Raw genomic sequence first — 26,617 nt, 5'->3', positions numbered from 1 at the left:
CCATATTGTTTGTTTGATTTGCATTCTCATTCGGGTCTGTCACCTCGTACCGGCAGTGAGTTTGGGCAAAGACCAGTACCTCAAAAGAGTTGTCTCAAGCAACTTGACACAGTTCTGTGTGTTCCTTGGCCGCACAAGCTATCTATATAGTGATGAAGTTTCGCACGCATGAGTTCATGTGTAAAAACGTTGTGGAGAGTCTGTGTTTAGTATCCCAGGCAAGCAATCTGTGACGAAATTACTCAACCGTATACCCACAAAAGCATCTATCATGCTTCATTCACGTACCTCTTAATTTGTTAAAGAAATGTCGCAATTCAGCCATGGTTCGAACAGATAACTTGGCATACACTCACCACTAGATAAACCCATTACCTTGACATTATCATTGATATTTTCAACCTGTCGAATGTTCGCTATCGTCGCCCGAACATTATACGGAGAATAGGAAGCCAAAACATTCAATAAAAAGAGCATTGCAATCCATGAGTCGAGGCTTATTACTATCACATGTCGGCCACTCGATTTCATGCCAACATTTCTGGAATTGCAGGCACCTGAATTCTTCATAGGAAAGAAGATCCCGGACGGATCTCCATATCCTCAAAGTTCATGAGAAACTCACCTGCCCATTCACATGTCCATCATTTATACTTAAACCTGTATCTTCAGCTCACCTCCATCTCCCTCCTGCTGTATCTTTATTGCACTCACACACCACCCTCTTGCTCATCCGTCTACAAAACCCCCCGTCAAAAAGTCCCAACTTTCCAGGTAAGCCTTGATGAGCCCCTTATAAAAGGGCACACCTCCCACACTTAAATGTTCAATCTCACATCACTCATCACACCTCACTTGGTGATACTATACGGTGTCGTCACGCTTTGGTTTCTGCCACGATAAGAAGTCGTCCGAACCCAAATCTAGACGGTGGCCAGCGTGATGAGTAACTTCCGCGTGCTCCTATTCTTCCTTTGGCTCGCTAACGTTGCCGCTTGGGGTCGTGGACCCAGCTACGTCCAAGAAGCATGCAGCGTGACTCGGTACCGCGACCTCTGTGTCCGGTCGCTGGCATCGTTCTCGAGCAGCGCCAAGAGGAGCCCCAGCAAGTGGGCGAGGGCCGGGGTCTCCGTGACGCTGAGCGAGGTCAAGAACACTGCCCGGTACTTGGAGAAGGTGAAGACTTCCAGGTCGATGAGAGGGAGGAACGGGGCCGCCCTCTTGGACTGCCTGGAGTGCTTCCAGGATGCCGTCGACAACCTCCACAGGTCGCTCGGGGTGCTAAGGAAGTTGACCAGGAACAATTTCGATACCCAGATGAGCGATCTCCTGACGTGGATGAGCACCGCGCTGACCGACCAGGACACCTGCCTGGATGGGTTTGACGGGCAAAAGGGAGGCCAAGCAGTGAAGGCGGTCCAGAACAGGGTCCAGAGGGTCACGTACTTCACCAGCAATGCCCTGGCTCTCGCCAACAAGCTTGCATCCACTGGTGAACCTGCCTAAACAGGAACCTGTAAAATCCCGCGAAAGGTTTATGTTAATCCGACATCATATTACTCACCTAGAAAACTAAGCCAATCTATTCATAAAGAGAAATGTACGCGATGCGACAAGGCGAGGTTCGAGAATCGAACTTGGCCTGCTCAAAGTTCATCCCTTGTTAGTATGACCTGGTTTGAAATGTGTTGATAACAGTATCGTTTGCATAAGTGTAGTCCTATCTGACTTTAATGCTTGCTAAAAGTGCTCGCTATCTATCGGACGCACAAAGAGAGGAAGGCACTCTTTGCCATGAGATAGCGTTGGAAACTTTTTGGTCCAAAAGCACCATTATCTCTAGTCCTCCTCTTTGTCGGACCTACTCCCGAATTGCGCAACCACGACAATTTGGACGACAACTCTTTCGTCTATCCAAGCGACAGAGAGCTTTTCTGAGGCGAGACGTCGATCCGATTCCGATGCCATAAAAATTGCTTCCCACCCTTCTCTCTTCCTTTCTTCTTCACCAAGCGGCCCAACGACTGCCGCCCGCCGTTGCGCCTCCGCTCCTCCCCGTCGCCACCATTGCTCCATCTCCTTTACAAAACCTTCAGCCCCCAGCCACTATCATCTCTAATCGGTGTTGTCCCATCTACTTGCCCGATCGTGTTTCTCTCTGTCTCTTCCATTAGAACACCCGACGACTCTGCGTGTGCATATTTGCGTTCCTAGACAACTTGCAATTGCAAGCCCAACTAATTTCTATTCCTCAAACATGTATTAGTCATCATCATTTCACCATTGCATATCAAACATCAATCGTCTCAAAGATGCATTAAAACCTCAAAGGCAGAAACAACTTAATGAAAACAATTTCATAGAGAGCATTTGTTTCGTTGAAAATTTCAGGGTGAATGAAAATATTTTCTATAGGAATCATTTTCAAGGATAATGCTTAGTTTTTATTTGTTTAGTAATTTAAGGAAAATGATTTCCTTCTTATCTGAAGGAGAAGTTTTTTTTTCCACCGATCTAAGCTTGTTAATTTTCAAATCATGAAATTTTTTTTACGTTGATCTATTAGTTTTCCGTCATCTAAATAACAAAAAGTCGGAAAACAATTCTTCGAAAACAGTTTGCTTCACACAAACGGACCCAAAACTAAGTCTTCATAAATTTTGACAATGTCAAGGACATCACAGAAACAGGGGCTCATTGAAATCAGCCGCCCATCAAACTGGGGGGATGCTACGAGTGAAGACCTCTATTACTCAATAGACATGTGGTCTCCATACATACAGGAGCAATAGGTCAAATGATGATTGCAAATTATCTAAATATCATCACGTGCATCTAAATATCTCGGTCTTAATTAAGTAATAACCATGCATGACGTGACTACTTTTGCCTATAATATAATCAACGTGAAGGAAGCAGGCATGACCCATTGACGCATTATGCAGTCGGGCAAGCATCACTGCTAGCAGTAGTAGTAATACCCTTATCCTTCCCAGTGGATAACCACGGCACGGCTCTTGTCACCTCCCCCCACGCCTCTCTCTCTCTCTCTCCTCCTTCTTTCTTTCGTTTTCCTTTATTAGACTTCCGAGGATAGGCAGTAAATTTAGATCAGTGCACGTTCGGTGATACTCAGGAATTTTCCTAAAGTTCCAACATTCCAATGCAATGTATATTGCGGAGACGATAATGTTTCGTTTGATGTATGGACACATGAGAGAAGACAATGTATAAAGTGAATCTCTTCGGAAGAAGACCTTTAACTAGTATGAAATGAGAGAAGGTTTGGTGAGGTGATTCGGTCATTCGAATACTTTGACAAGGATACATGAGCAAGTAATGGAAACAGGTTGGTGAAAAAGCAGCACAAGTAACCATGTATGCGACTATCTTGAGTTGCGGAAAAAGGTGAAAGGAAAACAAAAGAAGTCGAGAGAGAGAGAGAGAGAGAGAGAGAGAGCGGATGTAACACATCACTGACACCTGCACGGAAGAGAGAGAGAGAGAGAGCGAGAGTTCTGTTTGGGAGCAGTGGTTGCATAAATGGCAGAGCCGAAGGTGAAGTCGCCCTCACCCTCGTCTCTTTGTGCCGTGAAACGCGGACTCCTCCACTCTCTCTCTCTTTCTCTCCTCTTTAACTGGCCACTGCTTTTTCTCTCCTGTTGCTTCGTTTCATCATATCCCTAAACCAAACAGACCCTCCACATTCTCTCTCTCTCTCTCTGCATACCCTCCATCTTTCTTACTTACTTCATTCCAGATTTCGCATCGATCTCTTCCTCGCGATCTTCATCGACGTTAAGCTGGACATGGGCATCTCTGTAAGACCCTATTAGTTGCTCCTGTAGTCTTGCTTTCACCACCATTAAGTATACCGCAGCCTATTTTGTTTTCCCTTTATTTCCGAACATCAAGTCCAGTTTCTTTTGCTATAGATATGGTTCTGCTCTTGTTTTCGCCCCTTTTCTTGAAGGAAAAAGAAACCAGTTTGGGAGTGTTAAGAAAATTCCTTTCCCTCATTTCCCTGTTTTCTGTTTCATGTGTGTAGCATGCATGTAAAATGTGTTGTATGATATATGCTCTCATGTCTTTCTCTAACAAGTCTTTTTTGTGCTCGCGCCGTTGTCTGCACCTGAGCTTCTGTCTCTCTCTCTCAGCAAAGAACTTCATGATTAATTCCTGTTTTATTTGGAGGTGCTGGTGAATGACAGTGGCAGGGTCTTCGAGACAAGAATGATAGAAGCCTAGGAAGAGACAAAAGTAGCAATGATCTTGAAAAACCTCTTCTAGCATTTCTCTGCTATCAGCGGGAGACAAACAAAAAGCTTCTTCCTCTTGAGTGAATTTGATTTACATGTAAATTGCTTAGGGTTCAAGCTGCCTGTGGAAAATTTTGTTTTTATACTGATGATTTACAGGGTAAGTGATTTTTAAGATTAAAGAAATCTTTTTTTATTTGTACAGAGAACAAAAAAGAAGATAAGGGACAATGGATCTTTTCTAAGATAAAGGATTTTCATAAAATGTGTTAGATGAGAATTCGGTCTGTTACTCGCTCTTTTACTTATTCTGTAATGAATTTGATCTTATTGCTGCTCACTAGTCATAACCTATATAATTCCACTTGCTTTTCAGTGTTAATGGGTTGAGTGAATCCTAACATTCAGGTCACTACATGTTATACTATAATAATTGATCGGTTATTTAACAAATTCGAAGGTGACCGAGTTGCAGAAATGATAGAGAGGAACCTCAAAACTATTTTCTGGTACGAATTATAAGGCCTTACAGATCGCAAAGGACATGAAACCATGTTAAATGCACACAACTTAGTAAGAGCAGCGAGACCATAAGAAAGATTGATCTTCCGGTAACAGAGTAATGTATTTGTAGATAATTGAAATGCCTTAAGTTCAGTCAGCTTGTATATGCAATAATTCTGAAACCAGTGGAAAATTCTCTTATTTCGAGATCTGCTTTTTCTTTGTTTGCTCAATTCGTCGTCGACAATGTCGATTTTGTCTCACCAATTTGTCATCTTCAATGTTGATCAGTGGCTGCCTGTACATTGAGGATTCAACTGCTATATTGAAGCTATAAGGGATGGCGACTTCAAATGGCGGATATCTTCATGCCAATAACAATCCTCCTGTCCCCGGCCCGACTCTACTTCCACCATGGCTCTCCAATTCCAATGAGAATCCCACCCTCAGGCCACCCTCCCCATCTGTCACCCTGAGTCTCTCTCCTTCGACAGTTGCCGCCACTCCAATCCCATGGCTCCAACCCCATGCTTCCTCTTTGACTCTAGCCAACTCCCTCTCTCGCGGGCCTGGCCCTGCCTCCGGAGAGAACGCACTGTTCTCTGAGCTCGTGGAGTGCTCGAGGGAGCTGGAGGAAGTGCAGCGCGCCATGGCGGCCCACAGGAAGGAGGCGGCATGGGGGATGAGGAGGACGGAGATGCAGCTGGAGTCGGAGCGGGCCCGGCGGAGGAGGGAGAAAGTGGAGGAGATCGAGGCGAAGATCAGCGCGCTCAGGGAGGAGCAGAAGGTGAGCTTGGAGAGGATCGAGGCGGAATACAGGGAGCAGCTGGCGGGTCTCCGGAGGGATGCTGAGGCTAAAGAGCAGAAGCTGGCCGACCAATGGGCTGCGAAGCACATCCGGCTTTCAAAGTTCGTCGAGCAAATTGGGTACCGACCAAGGGTTGCCGAGCCAAGCGGGCGTTGAGGAATTTAAGTACATTTCGCTTGCTTAGCTGCAATACCCTCCTCTTTCACTGCCAAAAGACCTGTTTGATTGCAATTGTGATAGGTGAAGCATTTCAGGATCTGGCCAAATCCTTTCTCGAGGCTTTGAATCATTGAAATTGATGTCCTATCCTGACTTCATGTATGAACCTGAGCTTTGTTGTTTTCTCGAACTGTTGCATCTTATTTTTGTCAGATATTATCATGGTGGGTTGTCAAATTTGATGCTGATCATGATCCTTATCGATCTGAGTGAAGTTTGTACCTCCCCTGAAGCTGGGAGTAGGTAGATAGGGACTTGCTGGACGATCTCATGCTAAAAATCAGATGAAATTAGCTCATGACCAGGTTCTCCAAAATCCTCAGGGCCACTGAAGTTCTGTCAGTGGCTCAAGTGAACAACCCATATGCTCGTCCATTAGCCCACCAATGGTTTTGAATAGCCCATGTGAGTTTGCTGTGATTCGAATGGTTTCATGTTTAGGAATTTAGTTATGGTAATTGATACCCATAACACCTTTTAAAGACTATTAAGGTTGGACTTTAGTTATGTCTCTTAGAAATTAGTTGATGTTACTAAACGTGCTTAATCTCATTAGATATTGAATGTCTTAATTTTGATTTCTTAGTGCTTGATTGAGTTATTGAATGGTATCTCCATGAAATGTGGCTTTTTTTTTCCTTAGCCTAGGGTTTTCACCTACTTGAGAGACAATATCTTGTGAAAAGAAACGTCTCGTGGATACATTCTATAGCTGAAGTTTTAGTACAGAATTTGTATATAAGTGGCACCTAGTGGTTCTTAATTTTCTTATAGTGAAACGGATATGGTGTACTATAATGGACCTAACCAATTCCTTTGCAAAATATTAAGTATAGCAAGACTGATTTGCGGTGGGTTTATTGGATCTTGATTAGGACTCCTTGGATAAAATGCCACATAGTCTATCATGGCGCGTATTAATCGTTCTTTTGACATTATGGGGAGTAATGGTTTGAATAATAAACCCTGAATAGCGGGTTTCTTTCGCCGCAATGCCAAACTACTACACATAGTGTGGTCAGCCTCAAAGAGCACCTTTTCCTCTGAAGATGATGTGAATTGGGAAAGTTAATGGAGGCAAACCATGGGAACTTAGGCCTGCGCCGTTTCATTTCTTGTTTTGTCAACACGACTTCCGCTGGAGAAAGTCTCTTTGTTTCTAGGGCAGAAATCGTTTGTTTCTAGGGCAGAAATCGATTGGAATGATCGATGGACACGTTTCTTTTAAGGCTATGTGTCAAGTTAGCGATCGACTAACTATTGAATGCTAATCATTGGGGTTTGCCTTAGTGACCACCCTTTCTACTTGGGAAGGGAAAAGTGGAGAGTTCGAATCTCTACCTTCTCAGGGGGGCTAACGGTTGGAACGTGTAATTTCAGATATGGGTTTCGACTCCCACGCCTTGCAAGAGGGAGGGCAAAAGTCTGAGAGTAAGTTTAGAGTTAGAGTAGGACAGATAAAAAAAAAAACTATTGAATGCTAGTCTCCTTCAAATGGAATCATGGACGAAACTAGCGGAATACAAGCGATATGGTGCTTGGTTTGACCTGTGGGAAGTATCGATGGAAGTTAGGATATAGTGAACATCGTCGTCTGGTATCCAGTCACCACTGGGTTGAGAGTTCATGCCATTCAAGGACACCTGACCCGGAGCTCCATTAAGGACAATACCAGATTGTTTCCATTGTTTCTTAACCCAGAGAGTATTATTAAGCAAAAGAAAACTTAGAGACCACAATAAAAGATGAGAAAAACTTGTGAGATCTGCAGTGTCGCGACACCACTCGACCCTTTCTCCTTGTCTCCACACTCTCGATGACCATCCCGATTCGAATCAACGTGAAGCTTATAAACGAAGAAAGTTGTCATGCGACAGTTTAGCTCAATTCCACGTTATTAAAAATAAATAGCTTTAACATGTTATTTTGACAATAGTATCTCCTCTTTTCTTTTCCTCCTTTGCTTCAAGGCCAGTAGACCTTGTGAATGGACTTGCAAGACCAAAACTCCCATGCATTTGTCACGGTCGCGGGGTTTCCATGCACCAAGGACCGTGCAATATCGACAAAGACTCGTTCAAACCCTAATGAAGTTTCCGAAACATTCCCAGGGACCGGCGATACGGTAATTGTGCCCTATTCTAGAGAGTTCTTGACATAAACGCCGGTAGTTGGTAGGCCGGAAGACGCAATCTCGACCACTCGATCAAATGTCAACCAATGGTTATAATGAATCGAGTCTTTGTGTAAGTAGGGGTGTTCTCCCCTCATATGAGGCATCCAAATCAATTGAAGTATTTCCATTCTCTCCCAGAGCTTCTCTCTATGATCCAGGTGAGCGAGTGAGCGATCGAGAAAAGCTTAGCTTAGGCGCTCCAACGATCCAGTGATATCCGGAAATTCTTACATCAATTACTAATATGTAGGAAATGAAGACGATAATTGTCATAAGTAGAAATCCTAGTTGGATTATCGAATTTATCGTGCGCGAAAGCAAAATATATTTATGTATCCGTGACTTTCGGAATGTGATTCCATTAGGATGTAATTACTGGGCATTTTTACATAGGTTGATTATATAAAGTGAGGTGAACCACGCATCGCCATAGTAATTGTTGGCAGGGATCGATATGCTCTGAAATATTTATCGAATAATTTTTAAAGTTAAAATTCGCTAAATGAGATTTTCCTAATGTTCGATAGCTTTTGCAGATAATTTCATTGAGTTTAAAATATTTTCCTGACTTATCGATATTAGAACGGACATTGATTTTTTTGTGTTTTTACTAAATTGCAAACTATCTTGACGAAGCATCAAATATCTTCTTTTTTTAATCAACCAAAGTAAGCCACTTGTCACCCTTTCACTTGAATACTTCTCTTGATTCTAGACCTAGTATTTAATCTGTGCGCTTGTATTTGTGCCATTGAACTTAGTCATCAAAATGACATCATTCATGACATTTTAACTTAACCAAGGTTTGTAGCAATCATTACTAGTGAAGTTAAGAAAAATAAAATAAAAGAACACCCTCTTTCCCCTTTCTTGGCTGAGACATCACCCCCTTCAATTTTCACTTCAGGAATTGCTTCATCTCCCCATCTTCCATAAACGAAACAGCTTTTACCAATTCGAAGTTTCGATCGACCTCCAACTATCTAATTAAGTTGTGATTTTAGTCTCAACTTTCAAGAGTCTTACAAAGTGATTAAAGGCTTTGGTTGTTCAAGATCCCATTCAAGGTAAGTGAAAACTCTAGGGGCTAAGTTAGATTGATCTACTTACTACTCTTGATTTACTTACTACTCTTGATTTGGTTGTTTGATGATCGTAGATTTTAGTTTGATCATTGATGTTAAGTGTGAAAAAGTTTCAATGATTTCATGTTGATTTGTTGATGTTCATTTGACTTGAATCAACCTTCCAATAGACATAGTTGTATAAAGGATGAGAAAAAGAGTAAAGACGTAGAATTTGGATTGGAAGATGACGTTCACGCAATCCTTGTTGATTGGCCGGCTAAATTAAATCGTTGTCGATTCATTGATTTTTTCGAGATACCAATTTCCGTTTTAGGTTGTCGATTTATAACATGTCTTTTTCTAGTGATAATATTACGTTGTATTTGTTGACTTGAATAGATGAGTCTCTGTATGCCGAGTTTGTGATTAATTGATGTCATAAGATTCGATAGTATAAAAAGCGGAAATGGTGAAATTAAATTAGAAAGTGATATTTTTTGTAATTCGACTAAGCTACCGATTTACTAGCTAAGTTTTGCCGATTAATCACGTTTTTGATTATTTGGGTGGCGATGTTCACATGATCAATTCTTTGAGTTGTCAATGTCCACGTTGTTGATTTTTGAGTTGATTTGTTGATTGAGACGAAGTTGTCAACCCTTAGTTGATGGTCCGACAGTGCACAGGCAGGCTTTTGGGCGTAGAAGTATGATGTTGAAGTTAGGTGATCCTGACCTTCTCAGGAATTATGTATTTTGTTTTTTGGCTGAATGTTGTATTGTAAAACTTGTTTTCGTTTGCGTTCGTGGAGGGTATGCACCAGAATTGAAACCCAACGTTGAAATTAGCAACAAACCATGGAGGGTTTCTCGTTCACAAACTTGTTTCGCAAGGGAAGCGCCATGGGAGTGGGAGAAGGTGAGCAGGAGGCCATGGATGAGCTGATCGCTTCACTTCCACAAGAGGAAGGTTCAAATCTTCCTCCTCGTTGCCTTTACCAAAACTTTTGGTGCCCCGTCGCCATGCTTCCTAATGTGGTCGCGTTCCAGAGGCACTTCAAGGCCAAAGGCGAGGACATTGTTCTGGCCTCCCCGCCCAAATCGGGGACCACCTGGCTGAAGGCCATAACTTTCTCCATCGCCAATCGCTCCCGCTTTGACATTTCAAACACACCCTTGCTCACTTCAAACCCCCATGAACTCATCCCTTCTTTCGAGTTCTTGTTTGGGCATAACCCGAGATCCGATCTCGATGACATGGAGGAACCGAGGCTCTTCGCTACGCACCTCCCTTACCCGAGCTTGCCCGCATGCATCCGGCAATCGAATTGCCGGATCATATACATCTGCCGTAATCCATTGGACACCGTTGTTTCCTCGTGGATCTTCACTGTGGCGATGGCGCGGGCGGAGAACCGACCGGAGTGGTCTCTGGAAGAGCATTTTGAGGCCTATTGCCAAGGGAAACTAGGGTTCGGGCCATTTTGGGATCACATGGCCGGGTATTGGAAGGAGAGCTTAGAGAGGTCACCCAAGGTGTTGTTCCTCAAGTACGAGGACTTGAAAAGAGATGTGGTAGGACACTTGAAGAAGGTGGCCGAGTTTATGGGGCTTCCCTTCTCTAAGCAGGAAGAGGAGGGAGGTGTGACTGAAGATATAGCCAAAATTTGTAGCTTCTTTAGGATCTGGAGGTCAACAAATCTGGCAAAATACGAGTGATGAACTTAGAAAAGAGAAGCTTCTTTAGGAAAGGCGAGGTGGGTGATTGGGTTAACCATCTCACTCCTTCCATGGTGGATCGCCTAAATAGCATCATGCAAGAGAAGCTGAGCCCCTTTGGCTTGCAATTCAGAATATGTTGAGTGTTTGTTACTTTCTCTTTCTCTTTCTCTCTGTGTATCGCTAACAGTGAATAATCTACCGTCGGCTTCTCTTATCTCGCTTGTCCTCCTTATTTTTGTAACATAAGACAGCTCAAGAAACCTTGACTTCTCTGTCGCTAGGGACCAAATGAGCATTTGATGCTGATCAGGAGTAAGGAAATAAACGAAAGGTTATTGGTTGCAGTGGTAGACTACATCTGATTGTGTAAGACTACTACAATCCTACACATGATATTAGTGTTCGAGATCACAATCCGCTCTATAGTTCATTCAGTAGCAAAGGAGCCAAGCAAGCCCACCCCAGTGTGCACCTGCGAAACCTTATATGGCAAGCCCTTCTGCTACAATCCATAGGCTACAAAGTTCGAGATTGATCGATCTAACTAGCCGCATGTGCGAAAGATAATCTACTTACTGGTTAGTGGTAATCCATGGTTTTGTGTTTTTGAATATGATGATTCTTTGGAGAACTTAATTTCCAATTCCGGGATCAAAGAGGGGGAGAAAACAATATATCTGTTTCACTGTGACACTTTAGGTAATATTGAGAAATTTAAATTGGAGTGAAGAATTAACTGTTCGACTCAACAAGCACGTCATACTCCACTTGCACTAAATCAGGCAACATTGGAGTCGTTTCATACGCCTTATGAAGTTGCCAATTAAGGCAAATGATCTGGTTTAACCGCTTAATATTAACCACCATACCGAAAAATAATTACACGAAACCTAATTCATGCTTTTCACACCTTAACTTTGAGTAGTCTACTCAGCCAAATGTGAAATGCGTATTCAATTGTTATGAACGGTTACGATCCGAACCAAATGCCACGAAATCATGAAAGGAAGCCTACATCGAGTTGCAACTTGGAATTTCAGAATTACTACTAGTTTGCACAAGAGTAGATGCTTTATGCCATTCAAAGAAACTTAACGCAGAGTTCCATTTAGTAAAATACCAGATTGTGCAAATTCAAAAACCTGCGGCGTCATCGCACTAGAAAAAGAAATCAAAGGAGGGTTGACACAGCACATCTCGGCTCTTTCTCCCCATCTCTACGCTCCTGATGACTATCCTAATTCGAGTCAACGTGAAGCCATACAGTTATGACCGATCAAGAATAAATTGTCATACGATTTTAGGGAGGTGAAGACCAAGCCGGCCGACCAGTGCGCTGCAAAGCACGTTTGGCATTCAAAGTTTGTCGAGCAATGGCTGAACCAAGTGGGTGCCGACGAAATTTAAGTACATTTTGCTTGCTTGGCTGCAATACCCTCCTATTTCACTGCCAAAAGCCCTGTTAGATTGCAATTGTGATACGGTGAGGAATTTCAGGATCTGGCCAAATCCTTTCTCTAGGCTTTGAATCATTTGAATTGATGTCCTATCCTGACTTCAGGTATGAACCTGAGCTTTGTTTTTTTCTCGAACTGTTGCATCTTATTTTTGTCAGATATTATCATGGTGGGCTGTCAAATTGGATGCTGATCATGATCCTTATCGACTTGAGTGAAGTTTGAACCTCCCCTGAAGCTGGATGTTGGTAGATAGGGACTTGCTGGATGATCTCATTATGCTAAAAATCAGATGCAATTAGCTCATGACTAGGTTCTCCAAAATCATCTGGGCCACTGAAGTTCTGTCAGTGTTTCAAGTGAAGAACCCATATGCTTGTCCATGAGAGCCCACCAATGGGTTTGAATAGCCCATGTGAGTTTGCTGCGATTTGAATGGTTTCATGTTTAGGATTTGCAGATGATAATTGACACCCATAACACCTTTTAAACACTATTATTAAGGTTGGACATTAGTTATGTCTTCTAGAAATTAGTTAACGTTACCAAACGTGCTTAATCTCATTAGATATTGAATGTTTTGATTTCGATTTCTTAGTGCTTGATCGAGTTATCGAATAGTTTCTCCATGAAATGTGGCTTTTTTTTTCCCTAGCCTAGGGTTTTTGCCCACTTGAGAAGAAGAATTTCTAGTGAAAACAAATATCTTGTGTGGATCCATTCTATTGCTAAAGTTGATAGTATAGAATTTTAAGTGGCATCTAGTGTGGTTCTAAATTTTCTTGTAAGCAAAACGGATTTGGTGTACTATAATGAACCTAACCAATTTCTTTGAGAAATATTAAGTATCGTAAGACCGATTTACGTATACTATTAGGTGATGCGACGGATTTTACTGGGTCTTGATTAGGACTCTTTTGATTAAATGCCACATAATCTATCGTGGACACACATTAATCTTTCTTTTGACATTATAGGGGTAATGGTTTGAATAATCAACCGCGAATAGCAAGGTTTTTTCTACCACAATCAATGTCATTGCAATGAAGTTTTCTAAAGTCCATGCCAAACTTCATGCCTAACAAGCTAAGAATAGTGTGGTCGGCCTCAAAGAGCTCCTTTCCCTCTGGAAAATGATGTGAATTGGGAAAGAGCTGACGTGAGAATCAACACCGCATGGACATCTGTCGCTTACATATTTGTATAGGCCACAGGACAAACACATCAGGCACCGGCAGTAATGGAGGCAAACCATTGGAAGTTAGGCCTGCTCTGCCTCACTTCTTGTACTGTCAAAAGTAATATGCTTCCGGGCCGAAGAAGTCTCTTTCCAGGGCAGAAATTGATGGGATTGACTGATGGACGCGTTTCTTGAAGGCTTCTACACCAAGTCAATCGATGGCTGTTTCTTAGGTTTAGGAAGCTAACTGTTTTAATCAGTATGACCCCGTATGAAGTGTGCTCAGCTCTCTGTTTTGTCTTGACACATTCAAGTTCGAGTGCCTGGGGGCTAACCCATTGAACGCAAGCCTCGTTCAAATAGAATCATGAATGAAACTATGGGGGGATATAAACGAATGGTGCTTTGTTTGACCCGGGGAGAATGTCATGGAGGTCAAATACAAAGAACAACCATTGTTTTGTGCTGAGTCTTGCTACTAGGCAAATAGCATCAATCCTCAGGGTCAACTCGTGTGGCCATTATGTCCGTGGCCGCCGCTGCCACCAGACTCAACCGACCACCAGCGGCATCATCGCTAGCACGATCAACACCACCACCACGAACACGTATACCACCGTTGCCGCCACACAAACACCATCCCCCATGTCCTCTCGTGTCTAAGGACATCGCCTTTTTAGATCGCGGGGTCGTGACGTCCAACCTGAGGACGAGCAACTTCAACTGGCAGCCGCCGATGGCTAGCCATATAGCAATGACTCCAAAGGTGATGATGGTGTGTCAGGGTTGTTGTGTCTGATCCCTGCAGAGTTGATGGTTGGTGCCATGCAAAGACACCAGAGACGGAGCTTCATTTAACATAACACCAGAATGTGCAATTTAGAGACCACAATATAAATAAATCAAAGGACAGTCGTAACAGCATCACTCGGCTTTTGATGATTGACCATCCTAATTAAATATGTGAAGAAGCTATACAGTTATTACCGATCAAGAAATTGTCGCACGATGTTTTGGACATAAAGACCAAGCCACAAATGACGAACGCCAAGCATAATAGTTAAGAAATTCATGGACCGAGCTGCGAATGGCGCACATAACAACCCACACTCGGGAAGGCTGCATTTGAAAATGGCTTTTCCAAAGGTCTTTTGGACTCTAAAGGCGTTTGATAATTTTTTTTTTTTAAAAGCTTTGGGGAAATGCAAGCGTTTTCAAAGTCCTCTTAAGTCCGTTGACCCAAGGTCCGTACGTAGGAGTTTAAGACTCTAGCTAATACATTTTTCTTTCTAATTTTGCCCTCGCTAAATTTTCAAAATTTTAGAAATGCCCTCACCGTCGGCCACCTCGCGCAACGCCGGATTTGACCGCCGGCAGGCCAAATCTAATGCCAACGAACCTCGCCTTAGTTCACACAACCTCGACCGACAACTACCTGGGCTCGCCTGACTTGTGCAATCTCAAGCGACGACCACTAGGGCCAGATCTAGCTCGCTGGCGATGTAAGCGCTTCACCAAATGCCGCCAAAGGGTTTGAGTTCTTTTAAAAAAAAAAGTAACTTAAAAAATCCTTTATAAGTGTGATTTTTTCAAACAACATCAAAAGCAAAGTTGCTTCCCAACTCACTTTTAAATCACACTTTATCATATATAATTTGCATTTCAAAACCCCTTTAACCTAAAATCCTTAGACGCAGCCTAAAAACTTATTGATTTTGCCTATCACAGAATTTAATATAATCTCTCTCACACTCACACACACAAGCATAAATCCTGGATGCAAGTTTAGTAAATCAAGACATAAATGACATAGGCATATCTACTTATCAAGCTGACCAAGTATTAAAATAGGGGTGAGCATGGGAACTGGACCGGTAGGAATCGATTTGGTTTGAGAGTATGCAGGGTAGATCCCATGTTCTAAAAATTGAAAAACTGATTCCGATAGGTAGGTTTCAAGTTTCACATAAAATCTGTAAGAAATTTGAAACCGTTCAATCTTAGTAATAAACATATCTATGGATTAAAGTATATCAATCTTTTCATACTATTAGTTTTTTGTGTTCTGACAATCTTTTCATACTTGAATACACATCAAAATCGAGATGGCACTCGAAGTTCTTCCGCGAGAGGGATAGAGATGTGGGAGAAAGCAGGGACGGCAAGCTCATCATCCGCCGTACGTTTGTGTAAGGAATGGATACACCATATGACAATGGCCGGCTAACAGAATCAATGGGGAAAAGTCAACCATTATTCACTGAATAATGCTCAGCCAACATTAAGATTTACGTGATAATCTAGTCAATAAAGTCCCCATCGTTCACCGTCAAATGCAAGTGAAGTGGCTCCTCTTTTTTTTAAAAGGAAAGGAACCTCGTCAAACGCATGTTCCCTCCCCTCGTTCTTTAGGTCGAGTTACTCCCTGGCATACACCAAATTATTCGGCAATAATTTTGCCGTTTGATCATCGAAATGCCGCTGCGTTTTTTAGGGTCGACGGGATTAGATCTGCTAATCATGGGCTTATGGGGTTGGTGTGGCGAATGTGGAAACGTGGGAATTGGTGAAGTGCAACGTGGGGGAGGGAGGGAGGAGGGGGTCAACGTTGCTTCCGAAGCAATGCTCCTGCGACGTGCGACTGAAGATGTCTCTTTCTTTCTCTCTCTCTCTGTCTTCCGTTTTGGGGCCGACTCTTAAGACCAGATCGGGGAAAAAGATGACAGATCTTTTGCTGTTTAGTCTCGATTGACATGGACGGAAGTGGACTCTCGGAACCCAAAAACTTTGAGGGTGATGAGTCGAGGAATTTCCATAAGAACATCGGGCTGGACTAATCGAGAGTATTCGAGTGACGATTTGAGAGTGAGGTCTTACCTTGTTTGGATCGATCGCTCGAGAGACATCTTTCCCAATTGATCTGGGACTTGGGGAGTTGCAGGATGGATCCATCGTGGCGCATGAGGATTGGGTATTTGGTATTGGCCTTCCTGATAGATATATCGATTTGGCACCACGGTACACGGGATAATGGATTTTGTTCTCATAATTCCATGAAAATTATAGAAAAAAACAGGAAAAATTTAGAGACGGGGCAAATATTTAAGGGATAATGGCTCAAATGGTCCATCAACTTTGGCTCAATATACAATATGGTCTTGAACTTTTAATTTATTTAATACTGTCCGTAAACTTTTGGTACATGTTCAAATTAATCCCTGAATTATTTGAAAATGTTCGATATTTAAAGTACAAGGACCGCATTGCACATTGGGTTAAAGTTCAAGGACCACATTAAATAAATTGAAAGTTTAGGGACAACATTATACGTACGAACAAAGTATTTTTCCAATATTTGATTGAATATATACGGTGTCTAGTGTCTATTGTCCACTTCTCAACTGTCGCTCTCGAACACAGATGGGTGGGAGGCAATAATACGATGTTTTCCAACCTGAGATGGTCCACCCCCTCCTGTGCAATGCAATTGCTTTTATCAACCAATCATTGTACTATATAATGTCTCACATCGAAAAAATTTCATTTCATAAATCCTAGGGCTATATTGGGTAAGAAAAGTTTAGCTTATTCCAAAATGTACATCCCCAACCTCTCTCTCAACAAAATGAATTCGCTAAAAAATGGAGAAAGAAAATGAAATTTGCTTTCAAATGAGTCGGTCTAGTATCCATCCGATAGATAGATTTCACGACATTCAACGAAATCGAGAGATATATAAAATCACAGTTTGCTGAACTTTTGGGAAGTTTAACGGGCTCGTGCTTAATCCCACCGTAAGTGCAGATTAATAACTTTAATTTGGGGGCAACTCCCATTGCATTCCTTGATCACGAAGAACACGTTCAAGGTCAAAACCCCTTTCCTCATACTTGGAAAAAGGTAGTACAATGAATGTGTGCAAGTAATACTATATAGCTGCCTTGTGCTCGAAAAAGTAGTGATGACGTAATAAACACACTCCAACTTGTCATCAAAAGCAGCAACCCTTTGCATCCCCACCGGCGGTCAAGCCGATTATAATTATTTTTTTATAAAAAAAGCTGTTTATATAAAATAAGGAGAAATTATCACCAAAAACTTCAAATTAATAGTCATTATTATATAAATATACTCGATTTTTTTGCGTAATAAAAAACCCTAAAACCGTCCATTACGTCACAAATGCCCAAAACTTTTTTTCAATATCGTAAAAAATCCGGAACTTATACCGGTGTAACTTATATACCCTCTATTACAGTTCTATCTAGGGTATATTTATTACACCTGCATAACTTCAGAGTTCTTTACGATACAAAAAAAAGTTGGGATATTTTCGTGTCACGATGGGCAAGTTTTGGGTTTTTAGCGTCTCAAAAAAAAATATGGGATATTTGTTTCACAGTAAGTATAATTTGGGGTTTTTCACGGTGTTAACCTTAAAAATAAAAGAACGAATTTCTTTATAAATTTATGAAATTTTAAGGAAAAAGCAAAAAGAGGTCCCTAAGGAGGAGTGATGATGGATCCCAACAAACACGAAATATTCAAACTATAGGGGTTGGTCGAATTCGGTATCGGCATTTGCCGAGGGCGGTTCATTCGGGGTCACCTCACGTTGGCAAATCGGTAAGGAAGGTTCCATGTTTTTTTTTGCTTATTTTCCATCTTGTTTTCATTATCAATTTACAAGTGGAACCCTTGACTTCCATTGAAAGCCACTAAATTATCATTCCGCTCCCTTGCTGGATTCCAATCAACAGGCGACTCATTCACATGCGACTCAGCTAATGTTATCAGTGTATTCTACTCTTCCAAATCCCGTTTAGCAAGGTCAAAGTGAGTGCTCTTCCCATGGCACCTTCCACTAGATTATTGGAAAAAGAGCTTCTGTCTAGCTCAGTGAACAGGTCTCTCCAATGCCTTCAATGAGAACTAATAATTGGGTTGTTAGAGATGATGGTTAAGGGTTTGATATTTGATAATGACCGGAGATTGCTCCACATTGCTACTTGGAAACGGAATATCGAGAGATGGTCTTGCCACGACAGCGACGTGCCACCTTAGCCCGTTTCGGGTTTTTAGCGATTCATTCCACAGTAGCCGACACGGCTATGAGCACGCAGCAGGCTCGGTTAACGTGAATTTTTGTACAAATTTTAGATCGAGATCGATCGGTCGAGAGTCGTGAGAGGGCAAGATTAGGTGGGAGATGGGGGGTGTCGGTTTGGGAGGGAGGGAGGGAGGAGTCATTCGTTCTTTGTTTATTGAGAGTGGCTGTACTGAAGTTGCTTGCGCAGCCTAGTGATGAGGGATGCAGCAAGGTGAAAATCGTGATTCATCGGACGGATGGTTAGAGATTTAGATTTGGAAACTTCTGTATAGGATTCAAAGTTGTTGTGGTAAGGATATTTTGTTAACCTAATCATTATTATTTTGTTATATGTATGGCCAACTTGCAAAGCCATGGATTCAACCTATAAGACAATTTCATCATTATTCTAAGGTGCTGCCGCCAAACGTGTTTGATTATGACAGAGATTATCATCATCATCATTTGAACCAAGCGACCTCCTCTTTGGTTTATGTTAATGGCGTCATTTTCTTTTGGGGGTAAGTGCATTAGAAGTCCTAAAACTTATTACAAAAGTGCAATTGAATCCTAAAACTTTCAAAAAGTGAAAACAAGTCCTAAAACTTGTCATGAAAGTGCACTTGAGTCCTAAAACTTTGAAAAAGTGCAAATAAGTCCTAAAACTTGTTGCGAAAGTGTAAACAAATCCTAAAACTTATCACAAAAGTGCAAACAAGTCCTAAAACTTTCAAAAAGTACAATCAATGGAAGGACTTGATTAAATCAATTTGACAAGTTTTAGGACTTGTTTGCACTTTCGTGACAAGTTTTAGGACCTGTTTGCACTTTTTTAAATTTTTAGGATTCAAGTATACTTTCGTGATAAGTTTTAGGACTTGTTTGCACTTTTTGAAAGTTTTAGGACTCAATTACACTTTCGTGACGAGTTTTAGGACTTTGAATGTACTTATCCCTTTTCTTTTGTATTTGTAAGACATCGTTTTCTGTACCACGGTATTTAGAAGTTCTTGAAAGACCATGGCACTTCTGCTTCCCTCTTGAATCTCACCAATGTGTCGATCTGGGTTAGGAAAACCTGCATGTCCGACCGGGTCAAGATAAATAATCGAACCGACCCTGATGCCCGAAAATATTAATATAAATCCTATCGGAGTGAATATTGGGTTAATTTTGTTTTTTTGCTTTGCTTTCTCCTACCTCAAGGACATGTTTGATAACTCGATTAGATGCCAAAGATATATGAAACTTTGCATGTTCGAAGTAAATGGATTTTGCGGTAAATTAAGAAAAGCAATGTCGAAAATACACGTGAAAGTCTTGAGCTCTCGAATACCCCTTTTCCCCATTTTCTTGTGTGAGAATTTCGAGGTCCAAATCCCATGTCAAGACATCATATAAAGGTCGTGTTGTCTATAGCTTTGGCAGTATGGTTTCACCAAGTCGCCTTGTGGAAAATTTTCTTAGATGATCCGGGCGCATGTGAGCCCAATGCATCTGAGCCCTTAGATTTAGCGGATCTCACGTAAGACTCACATGATCTAAAGATTGAGATATGCCAGATCCACGTGCTCCGTAGCATCCAAGAATGTCTTGCTTTTGTGATTTTGTGCGTTCGGTTCCGTAAGCGCGTGTTTCGATAATTTAGGAGGGGAAGAATGGCATGATTGACAAACGGTTGGGTAGTCTGGGAAATGAACTGCTACTATGTTCAAACGTATTTTTAGCTGATTGAAGACGAAAGTTCATAAGAAAATTCTTATGCTGATTATCGACTCGCACGATCGAGCCCTTCCCGCATGAATTTTGTGAAGGTGGTCGCATGTAATCTTTTTCATGCTGATAAATTGGTAACGCTTCTAAGAAATCCAATATCTAAAGCTCATCAGCATGAGGGCAAGCGTGCTTATTAGTGATTTGCACTCATACTTCATGCGAGACGTTTTTGTTTCCATTGAGCTCGTATTCATGGAAGGAAAGTGTAGGCAAAAGGGGGAACGATTACCGTAGAAGCCATAAACCTGTTATACGGATGCCAATTTAGTCCTGAACTTCTCGATTTGGTCAATTTAATCCTAAATCTTTGGACGATTTCCCAATATAGTCCTTTTGCACGGATGTCGGCTGTCTTACGTGGCACGGCTCACGTTGACGTGGACAATTTATGCAATTTTTCTTGAAAAAATTAAAATAATGCAAAAAATATGTCAATGTCAGTACTAGCCGTGCCACGTGGAATGTCCGGTGTCCATGTCGACGATTCTCAGCCAAAAATTGACCGAAATGACTATATTGAGAAAACGTCAAAAGATTTCAGACTTTGTCTGTCCCGCAAAAAACGAATGATTCGAAAAAAAATTTCTTGTAAACAATCGATTGTATCACTCAGAGAGATGAATGAATGAATGAATGGAAAATATGTCGATCGCACGCGAATGGAATCAAGATGAGCAATGGGTATAAATGAACATGAACCAAAGAGGGGAGGAAAGATCCAAACTCTCCAAAAAAAGCAGCTACCACCACCCCTTCCCAACTTAGAAGCAAAATTTGAAATCAAAAGATTAAGAAAAAAATTAATTAATTAACCCCTCCCACATTAATCACAATACCACCACCCCCACCCTACAAAGACGAAAATAAAAACCGATATAAAAATGGAAAAAAAGAAAAAAAAAGAAAAGAAATGCAACCGTTTACTTTTCAAACCCAAATGTCAATGTCATTTCCGTAAATAAACCCCAACTCCGGCCCTTCTTTCCAATGCCCCAGCAGCTTAAATACGACGGACAGCCACCCCCGTTTCACACTCCGCCTCAGACCCCGCCCCCCTCGCACTTCTTCTCGCCGGAGAAACAGTTTTCCGGCGACCGGCCGTTCTCTCTCTCTCTCTCTCTCTCTCTACCGAGAAGCCTTCGCTTCTCGTTCCGATCTCGGGAATTCCGGGCCTCCGATCGCTCGACCGATCGTCCCGAGATCGAGCCGGAAGGGGAAAAGGCGCGAAGAAACGAAGCCGGACGGGCAGCGCGCTCGCGCGAGAGGGAGGGAGGGAGGGAGGGGGCAGGCGGAACCGGAATGGGGTCGGAGCTGATTTACCGGGGTCACGACGCGCAGCCGGTGCCGGACCCGTACTCACCGAAGCCCGACAAGCCGTGGCAGCCGGTGGCCCGCGCGATCCGGTACCTGCTCCGGGAGCAGCGCCTCGTGTTCGTCCTCGTCGGCATTGCCATCGCCACGCTCCTCTTCACCGTGTTCCCCAGCGGCACCTCGACCCTCTCCGGGTACGGATCCGGGGCCTACGACCCGATCCCGGGCGCCCACGTGGCCCACCACAGCAGCTTCAACCGGTTCGAGAGCGAGCACGCGGTGTACCAGCAGCGCGCCGGGTTCGGGTCGGTGAGCGGGAAGGTGCCCCTGGGCCTGAAGCGCAAGGGGCTGCGGATCGTGGTGACGGGCGGGGCCGGGTTCGTGGGGTCGCACCTGGTGGACCGGCTGATGGCCAGGGGGGACAGCGTGATCGTCGTCGACAACTTCTTCACGGGGCGGAAGGAGAACGTGATGCACCACTTCGGGAACCCCCGGTTCGAGCTGATCCGGCACGACGTCGTCGAGCCGCTCCTCCTGGAGGTCGACCAGATCTACCACCTGGCCTGCCCGGCGTCGCCGGTCCACTACAAGTTCAATCCCGTCAAGACCATCATATCCTTCCTATCTTGATCTTCCGTGCCGGTCGATTTTTATCTTTTCGAAAGTTTGAATTTTGAATCTTGTTATCTGGGGTGATTGAATTCTTGCATCGCGGGTGAGTTTGGGGTCCTTAATTTGGGGTGATCTTACAAGACGAACGTGGTGGGGACGCTGAATATGCTCGGGTTGGCGAAACGGGTCGGGGCGCGATTCCTGCTGACGAGCACGAGCGAGGTGTACGGAGATCCGCTGCAGCACCCTCAGGTCGAGACTTACTGGGGCAATGTCAATCCCATCGGTACGCTCTCCCTTTCCCTCTCTCACATGGGAATTCTGAGTTTGGCTGCCGTCGGAGCGGCCGCGTGATAATAGCAAAGTATTAGTATCACCATCTATACTAATTTTGTTGTTTGGGCCCAATTACCCATTTGTGCCATTTCCGGTGAAATCTTTGACTGAAAACGTAAATTTGTTCGATATGAGCTGAATAACAGGGTTAAGTCAGTATGGTAATGAGATTCCTTCATGCTGTCCCAAATGGAAAAAAAGGGTCATGACAAGTCCAATTCTTTTTCGTTTGTCTGAACTCTGAATCGTTAGCTATCATAAGGGTCTTCACTCTCGAGTCGATGGATCTGGTATTCGAGCTCAACTCTACATTGGGGGAGAAAAGCAATTTCTTTTCGGTCCTCAGAAGAAGTCCCACTTGGGGGTCTGTCAAAGTTTTGCTCGTGGAACATAGTTGAGCCCTTGAGCTTGACAGAGAGAGAGAGAGAGCTAGGGAGAGAAAGACCTGAGAACCCAGAGCCGGGCGGCTGAGATTAAATCAGGGGGATCAGAAGTAGGCAGGTGGGGCCAGATGTGGGGAGAGATCTGACAAAGGATCCTTTTTTGTTGTTGGGGCGAGACAGGTGTCCGAAGCTGCTACGACGAGGGAAAGCGTACTGCCGAGACGTTGACCATGGACTACCACCGAGGAGCCGGCGTCGAGGTAAATTTGTCCGCTTTTACAATTCATTTCTTTCCTTGTTTTTTTGGTTACTGAGAAAAAGAAAAAATCGATACCATGAGAAAACGGGTCCTCCCCAGATGTTAAATTCTGTAAGATCTAATATAATTCTTATAGAATTGAGGGATGAGGGTCCAATGCGTGTCTCTCTGTGTGTGTCTGTGTGCAGGTGAGGATTGCCAGGATCTTCAACACGTACGGCCCTCGCATGTGCATTGATGACGGCCGTGTCGTCAGCAACTTTGTCGCTCAGGTACTTCTCCCTTCTTTTTCCTCTCTTTTTTTTATTTCTCTTCTTCCCCCTCTTGCTGAGTAAAATATGAACACGCGTATTTGCTGAGTAAAGATTGGAGCTTTTTCGGATCGGTGGTCTGAAAACCGGCTTGTTTTTTGGGTTGGAAGTGTCCTCGTCAAGTGAGAGAGAGAGAGAGAGAGTTTGATGTTGATGGGTGTATGCATTTTGAGAGGAATATGTGTGGAAATCATGATTTGCGGCAATGATGCAGGCATTGAGGAAGGAACCGATGACCGTCTATGGGGACGGGAAGCAGACAAGGAGCTTCCAATACGTGTCTGACTTGGTAAGCACGACTCATTCTAAGCTTTATTTAATTTTATGGATCAATTTGGAATTCTTTTTTCTACTCTTGTGTCAGTCAACAAAGCTCAATCCTTTTCTTTCTAGATCTCAAAAGGCACTTTCTTTTTATTTCTTTCTCTCTTCTTTTTTTTTTCTTTTAAATTTTCAAATCTGGCTTTGCTGATGAAAGTGAACTGAGAACATCCAGGCCAAAAACGAAAAAAAAGAAGAAAACTGAGACATGCTTGGCTTCTCCCCTCATGTGTTTGCCCCATGTAAAAGCCAAAGACAAGTAGTGTGCAAGCACATGGCATGTGATTGGATATGTCCAGAGTCCAGACAATATAGGAAAGATGCACTGTTATTCAGTACCCATTAACAAAAACTGTGAAATCACAGCAGGGTTTGAAGTGATTCTCTTTTTATCATGAAGAACCTGCAAATTTTTTTCATTTTGTTTCCTTGGCCTCGGGCAGTACCTTTTTTACTTCATTTTCTGGTTGACTTGGTCTATAGCGCCGAGGCTACACATGACTTGGGCCACTGCTATGCCCTATCTGGGCCACTTGTTAGTTTTGTTTGGACAACTTTGGACCACATATATTGATTACTGATCAGATTAGGTTAGGTTATTCTGGCATTCTATGGTTTTCACTGCATATCTTTGCCCTTTGCAACATTTAATCAAGTGGGTGCTTTCGGCAACGTTGCCGACCCTATGTTCATAAATGAGGGTGGGGATCTTTGTGTTTCTTTCAGCATTATTGACATTCGGAGAAACAAAAATTCTCTCTTTGAGATATCGGTTATCTGAAAGGTCTTTAAACAATCAGCTGCCTCTGGCGTTGGCAGAGCAGACACTCCGCTACTCTTGAAAAACTCAATCATGAAACTAAGTCACAACGCAAAAGTGGGCAAAATATGATGGTTGCTGATGAAAAATTAGTTAGGTAACGTGTGGATTTGTTTGCATTGGCATTGCATCTTGATTACTGCTAGTATAAGGCAAGAGCATACCTTAGTTATCTACTAACTTAGCAGTGATGTCTCATTCTGCAATGTGGTGCACGTGACAATAGGTGGAGGGCCTGATGCGTCTGATGGAAGGCGAGCATGTGGGACCTTTCAATCTTGGAAATCCTGGTGAATTCACCATGCTTGAACTTGCTGAGGTAAAGTGAACAATTTTCATAAGACATCCTTTTAAGGCGATGTTTCACTGCTCGTCTGCTCTGATCTTTGCGATCTTTACATCAGCTGCAAATGAGATTATAGAAAAATCAAATGGGATTTGCTAGTTCTCGAAATGCAACACGATATGATATAGTTTTGTCATTCGTGCGCTGGCAGGTGGTGAAGGAGACAATCGATCAGAGTGCAAAGATCGAGTTCAGGCCAAACACAGAAGATGACCCGCACAAGAGGAAGCCCGACATCACAAGGGCAAAGGAGTTGCTTGGCTGGGAGCCGAAGGTTCCGCTCCGCAAGGGTCTGCCTCTTATGGTATCCGACTTCCGACAGCGCATCTTCGGAGACCACAAGGAAGGGGTCACATCTGGCAGTTCTATGTCTTAGGTGAGCGCATTATACAGTGAAACGAGATGGTGGGGGAAGGATCAAGAGAAATTGTGTGGGTCGGCACGCTAGAACTTCCCCCGGACCTAGAAATCATAAGTACCGGCACAGATGGTAGCGAAGCATGAACTCCTTACGTTCTCTGTGGAACTAGCTTTTTAGTGGCATAATCTCCGATTCAATATATTCACCATCTTTGTAATTTTCATGTTACTATCAACCGTGGATTTATAGAGATGAAGTTTCTAAATTCTTTTTTCATTTGTCCTTTTTGGCCCTTTTCTTGCGCATGTGAGGAATGCCATAATACATCTAGTCCTGTAATTCTCTTCAGCTCCAGCAATATATGACTGAGTTTCCTGTGTTACCTTCTCTAACTTGCAATCTTTACATTTTGCAACGACCCGAGATAGAACACGTTCTTGTCATGCACTTCACAATTTGTAACCATATCGCTACAAAGTCTCGAGTGTTAGGAAGTCAGCTTGATTGATTTGGAAGCCGGAAGTAACTCGATGGTCCCAAAATGCATAGAAAAGAAAACTATTCACAGGCATCCAATAGAATCGGCCGGATACCGTGAGTCCCGTCATTACTGTGCCTCGCTCCTCAAAACTAAAAGATTATCGAATGGGATAGTCCCATGTTTGGACCTTACTCCCACGGGCATTATTCGTCTGTTGACATTAGGACATGATCTTCAACGGCCAAGGAATCGAGTTTCAAGTGAATAGCTATTGGCAAGCCTCAAAAGAAAAAAGTGAAGTTTCGAGCGAATCCCTCTTGTACCTAGACCAGCTTTGTCTGACTTAGGGGTGATTGATTCCCGATCCGGTCCAGTTCCCGACCGGTTGGTCCTAGGACCAGTTCTCAATTTTGGGTTCCGGTCCGGTCTAACGAAACCAGTCATTTTTTTCGTTCTAGAGAACTAAACGGTAACCATGACGTGTGTTATGCTAAAATGGTTGACTAATCCAATTATACACGTCAAAAGATCACTAATCTTTTTTTTTCTCATTTTTTTTTTATCATTTTTCATTCATAATGTAAATAACATGGATCGATATTAATGCCAAACTAAACATGCAAACTACATGGTAAACTGAGCATGAACTTCACAAATTTAACGGAAGGTGAACATGGATTCAATGCGATGCTTTCCTACATGAATGTATCTGCTTGGGTGACCCAAATGACGAATAGATGACACCAAACAACCTTCAACTCAGTTCCCATCGAGCCTGGACAGCACACTCCTCGTCCATATCCGGCAAATATAGGACACG

The 26,617-nt window shown here is 42.9% G+C and overlaps 3 protein-coding genes and 1 pseudogene across 6 annotated transcripts; all 4 read left to right on the top strand.

The window, feature by feature from the left end:
• Positions 1–193: 193 nt before the first annotated feature.
• Positions 194–1,669, top strand: LOC115694087 (pectinesterase inhibitor 6). Its single transcript, XM_030621213.2, has one exon. The coding sequence runs from the start codon at positions 943–945 to the stop codon at positions 1,504–1,506; it is 564 nt and encodes a 187-aa protein (XP_030477073.2). The 5' UTR covers positions 194–942; the 3' UTR covers positions 1,507–1,669.
• Positions 1,670–3,634: 1,965 nt separating this feature from the next.
• On the top strand, positions 3,635–5,967 carry LOC115694086 (transcription factor AS1-like). 3 transcript variants are annotated; one of them, XM_056320549.1, is made up of 2 exons: positions 3,635–3,813; positions 5,055–5,967. In XM_056320549.1, the coding sequence occupies exon 2, from the start codon at positions 5,104–5,106 to the stop codon at positions 5,725–5,727; it is 624 nt and encodes a 207-aa protein (XP_056176524.1). In that variant the 5' UTR covers positions 3,635–3,813; positions 5,055–5,103; the 3' UTR covers positions 5,728–5,967. The 3 variants fall into 3 exon arrangements, with proteins under 3 accessions (XP_056176524.1, XP_030477069.1, XP_030477070.1); XM_030621209.2 differs by having other exon boundaries at positions 3,639–3,821; XM_030621210.2 differs by lacking the exon at positions 3,635–3,813 and adding an exon at positions 4,219–4,419.
• A 3,825-nt stretch (positions 5,968–9,792) lies between these two features.
• LOC115665372 (cytosolic sulfotransferase 15-like) lies at positions 9,793–10,942 on the top strand (annotated as a pseudogene).
• A 10,336-nt stretch (positions 10,943–21,278) lies between these two features.
• On the top strand, positions 21,279–25,695 carry LOC115694085 (UDP-glucuronic acid decarboxylase 2-like). Of its 2 annotated transcripts, none has more exons than XM_056313740.1 (7): positions 21,279–22,180; positions 22,319–22,465; positions 23,079–23,158; positions 23,346–23,429; positions 23,683–23,757; positions 24,836–24,928; positions 25,107–25,695. In XM_056313740.1, exons 1-7 carry the CDS (start codon positions 21,556–21,558, stop codon positions 25,329–25,331), a joined length of 1,329 nt encoding a protein of 442 aa, XP_056169715.1. In that variant the 5' UTR covers positions 21,279–21,555; the 3' UTR covers positions 25,332–25,695. The 2 variants fall into 2 exon arrangements, with proteins under 2 accessions (XP_056169715.1, XP_056169717.1); XM_056313742.1 differs by having other exon boundaries at positions 21,279–22,184; positions 22,323–22,465.
• Positions 25,696–26,617: the final 922 nt, after the last annotated feature.

Source organism: Syzygium oleosum, unplaced genomic scaffold (genome assembly GCF_021117445.2).
Source record: "Syzygium oleosum isolate NSW1041296 unplaced genomic scaffold, Sole_v2.1 Sole_v2.01, whole genome shotgun sequence".
Lineage (NCBI taxonomy): Eukaryota > Viridiplantae > Streptophyta > Magnoliopsida > Myrtales > Myrtaceae > Syzygium > Syzygium oleosum.
This window is presented reverse-complemented; position numbering and strand designations above follow the sequence as displayed.

Bases quoted from the DNA above. Each gene is read 5' to 3' on its own strand.
- LOC115694087 (XM_030621213.2), top strand. From the start codon at position 943: ATGAGTAACTTCCGCGTGCTCCTATTCTTCCTTTGGCTCGCTAACGTT.
- LOC115694085 (XM_056313740.1), top strand. From the start codon at position 21,556: ATGGGGTCGGAGCTGATTTACCGGGGTCACGACGCGCAGCCGGTGCCG. The intron at 22,181-22,318 runs TATCCTTCCTAT...GGTGATCTTACA, and splicing joins CAATCCCGTCAAGACCATCA to AGACGAACGTGGTGGGGACG. The intron at 23,758-24,835 runs GTAAGCACGACT...ACGTGACAATAG, and splicing joins TCCAATACGTGTCTGACTTG to GTGGAGGGCCTGATGCGTCT.
- LOC115694086 (XM_056320549.1), top strand. From the start codon at position 5,104: ATGGCGACTTCAAATGGCGGATATCTTCATGCCAATAACAATCCTCCT.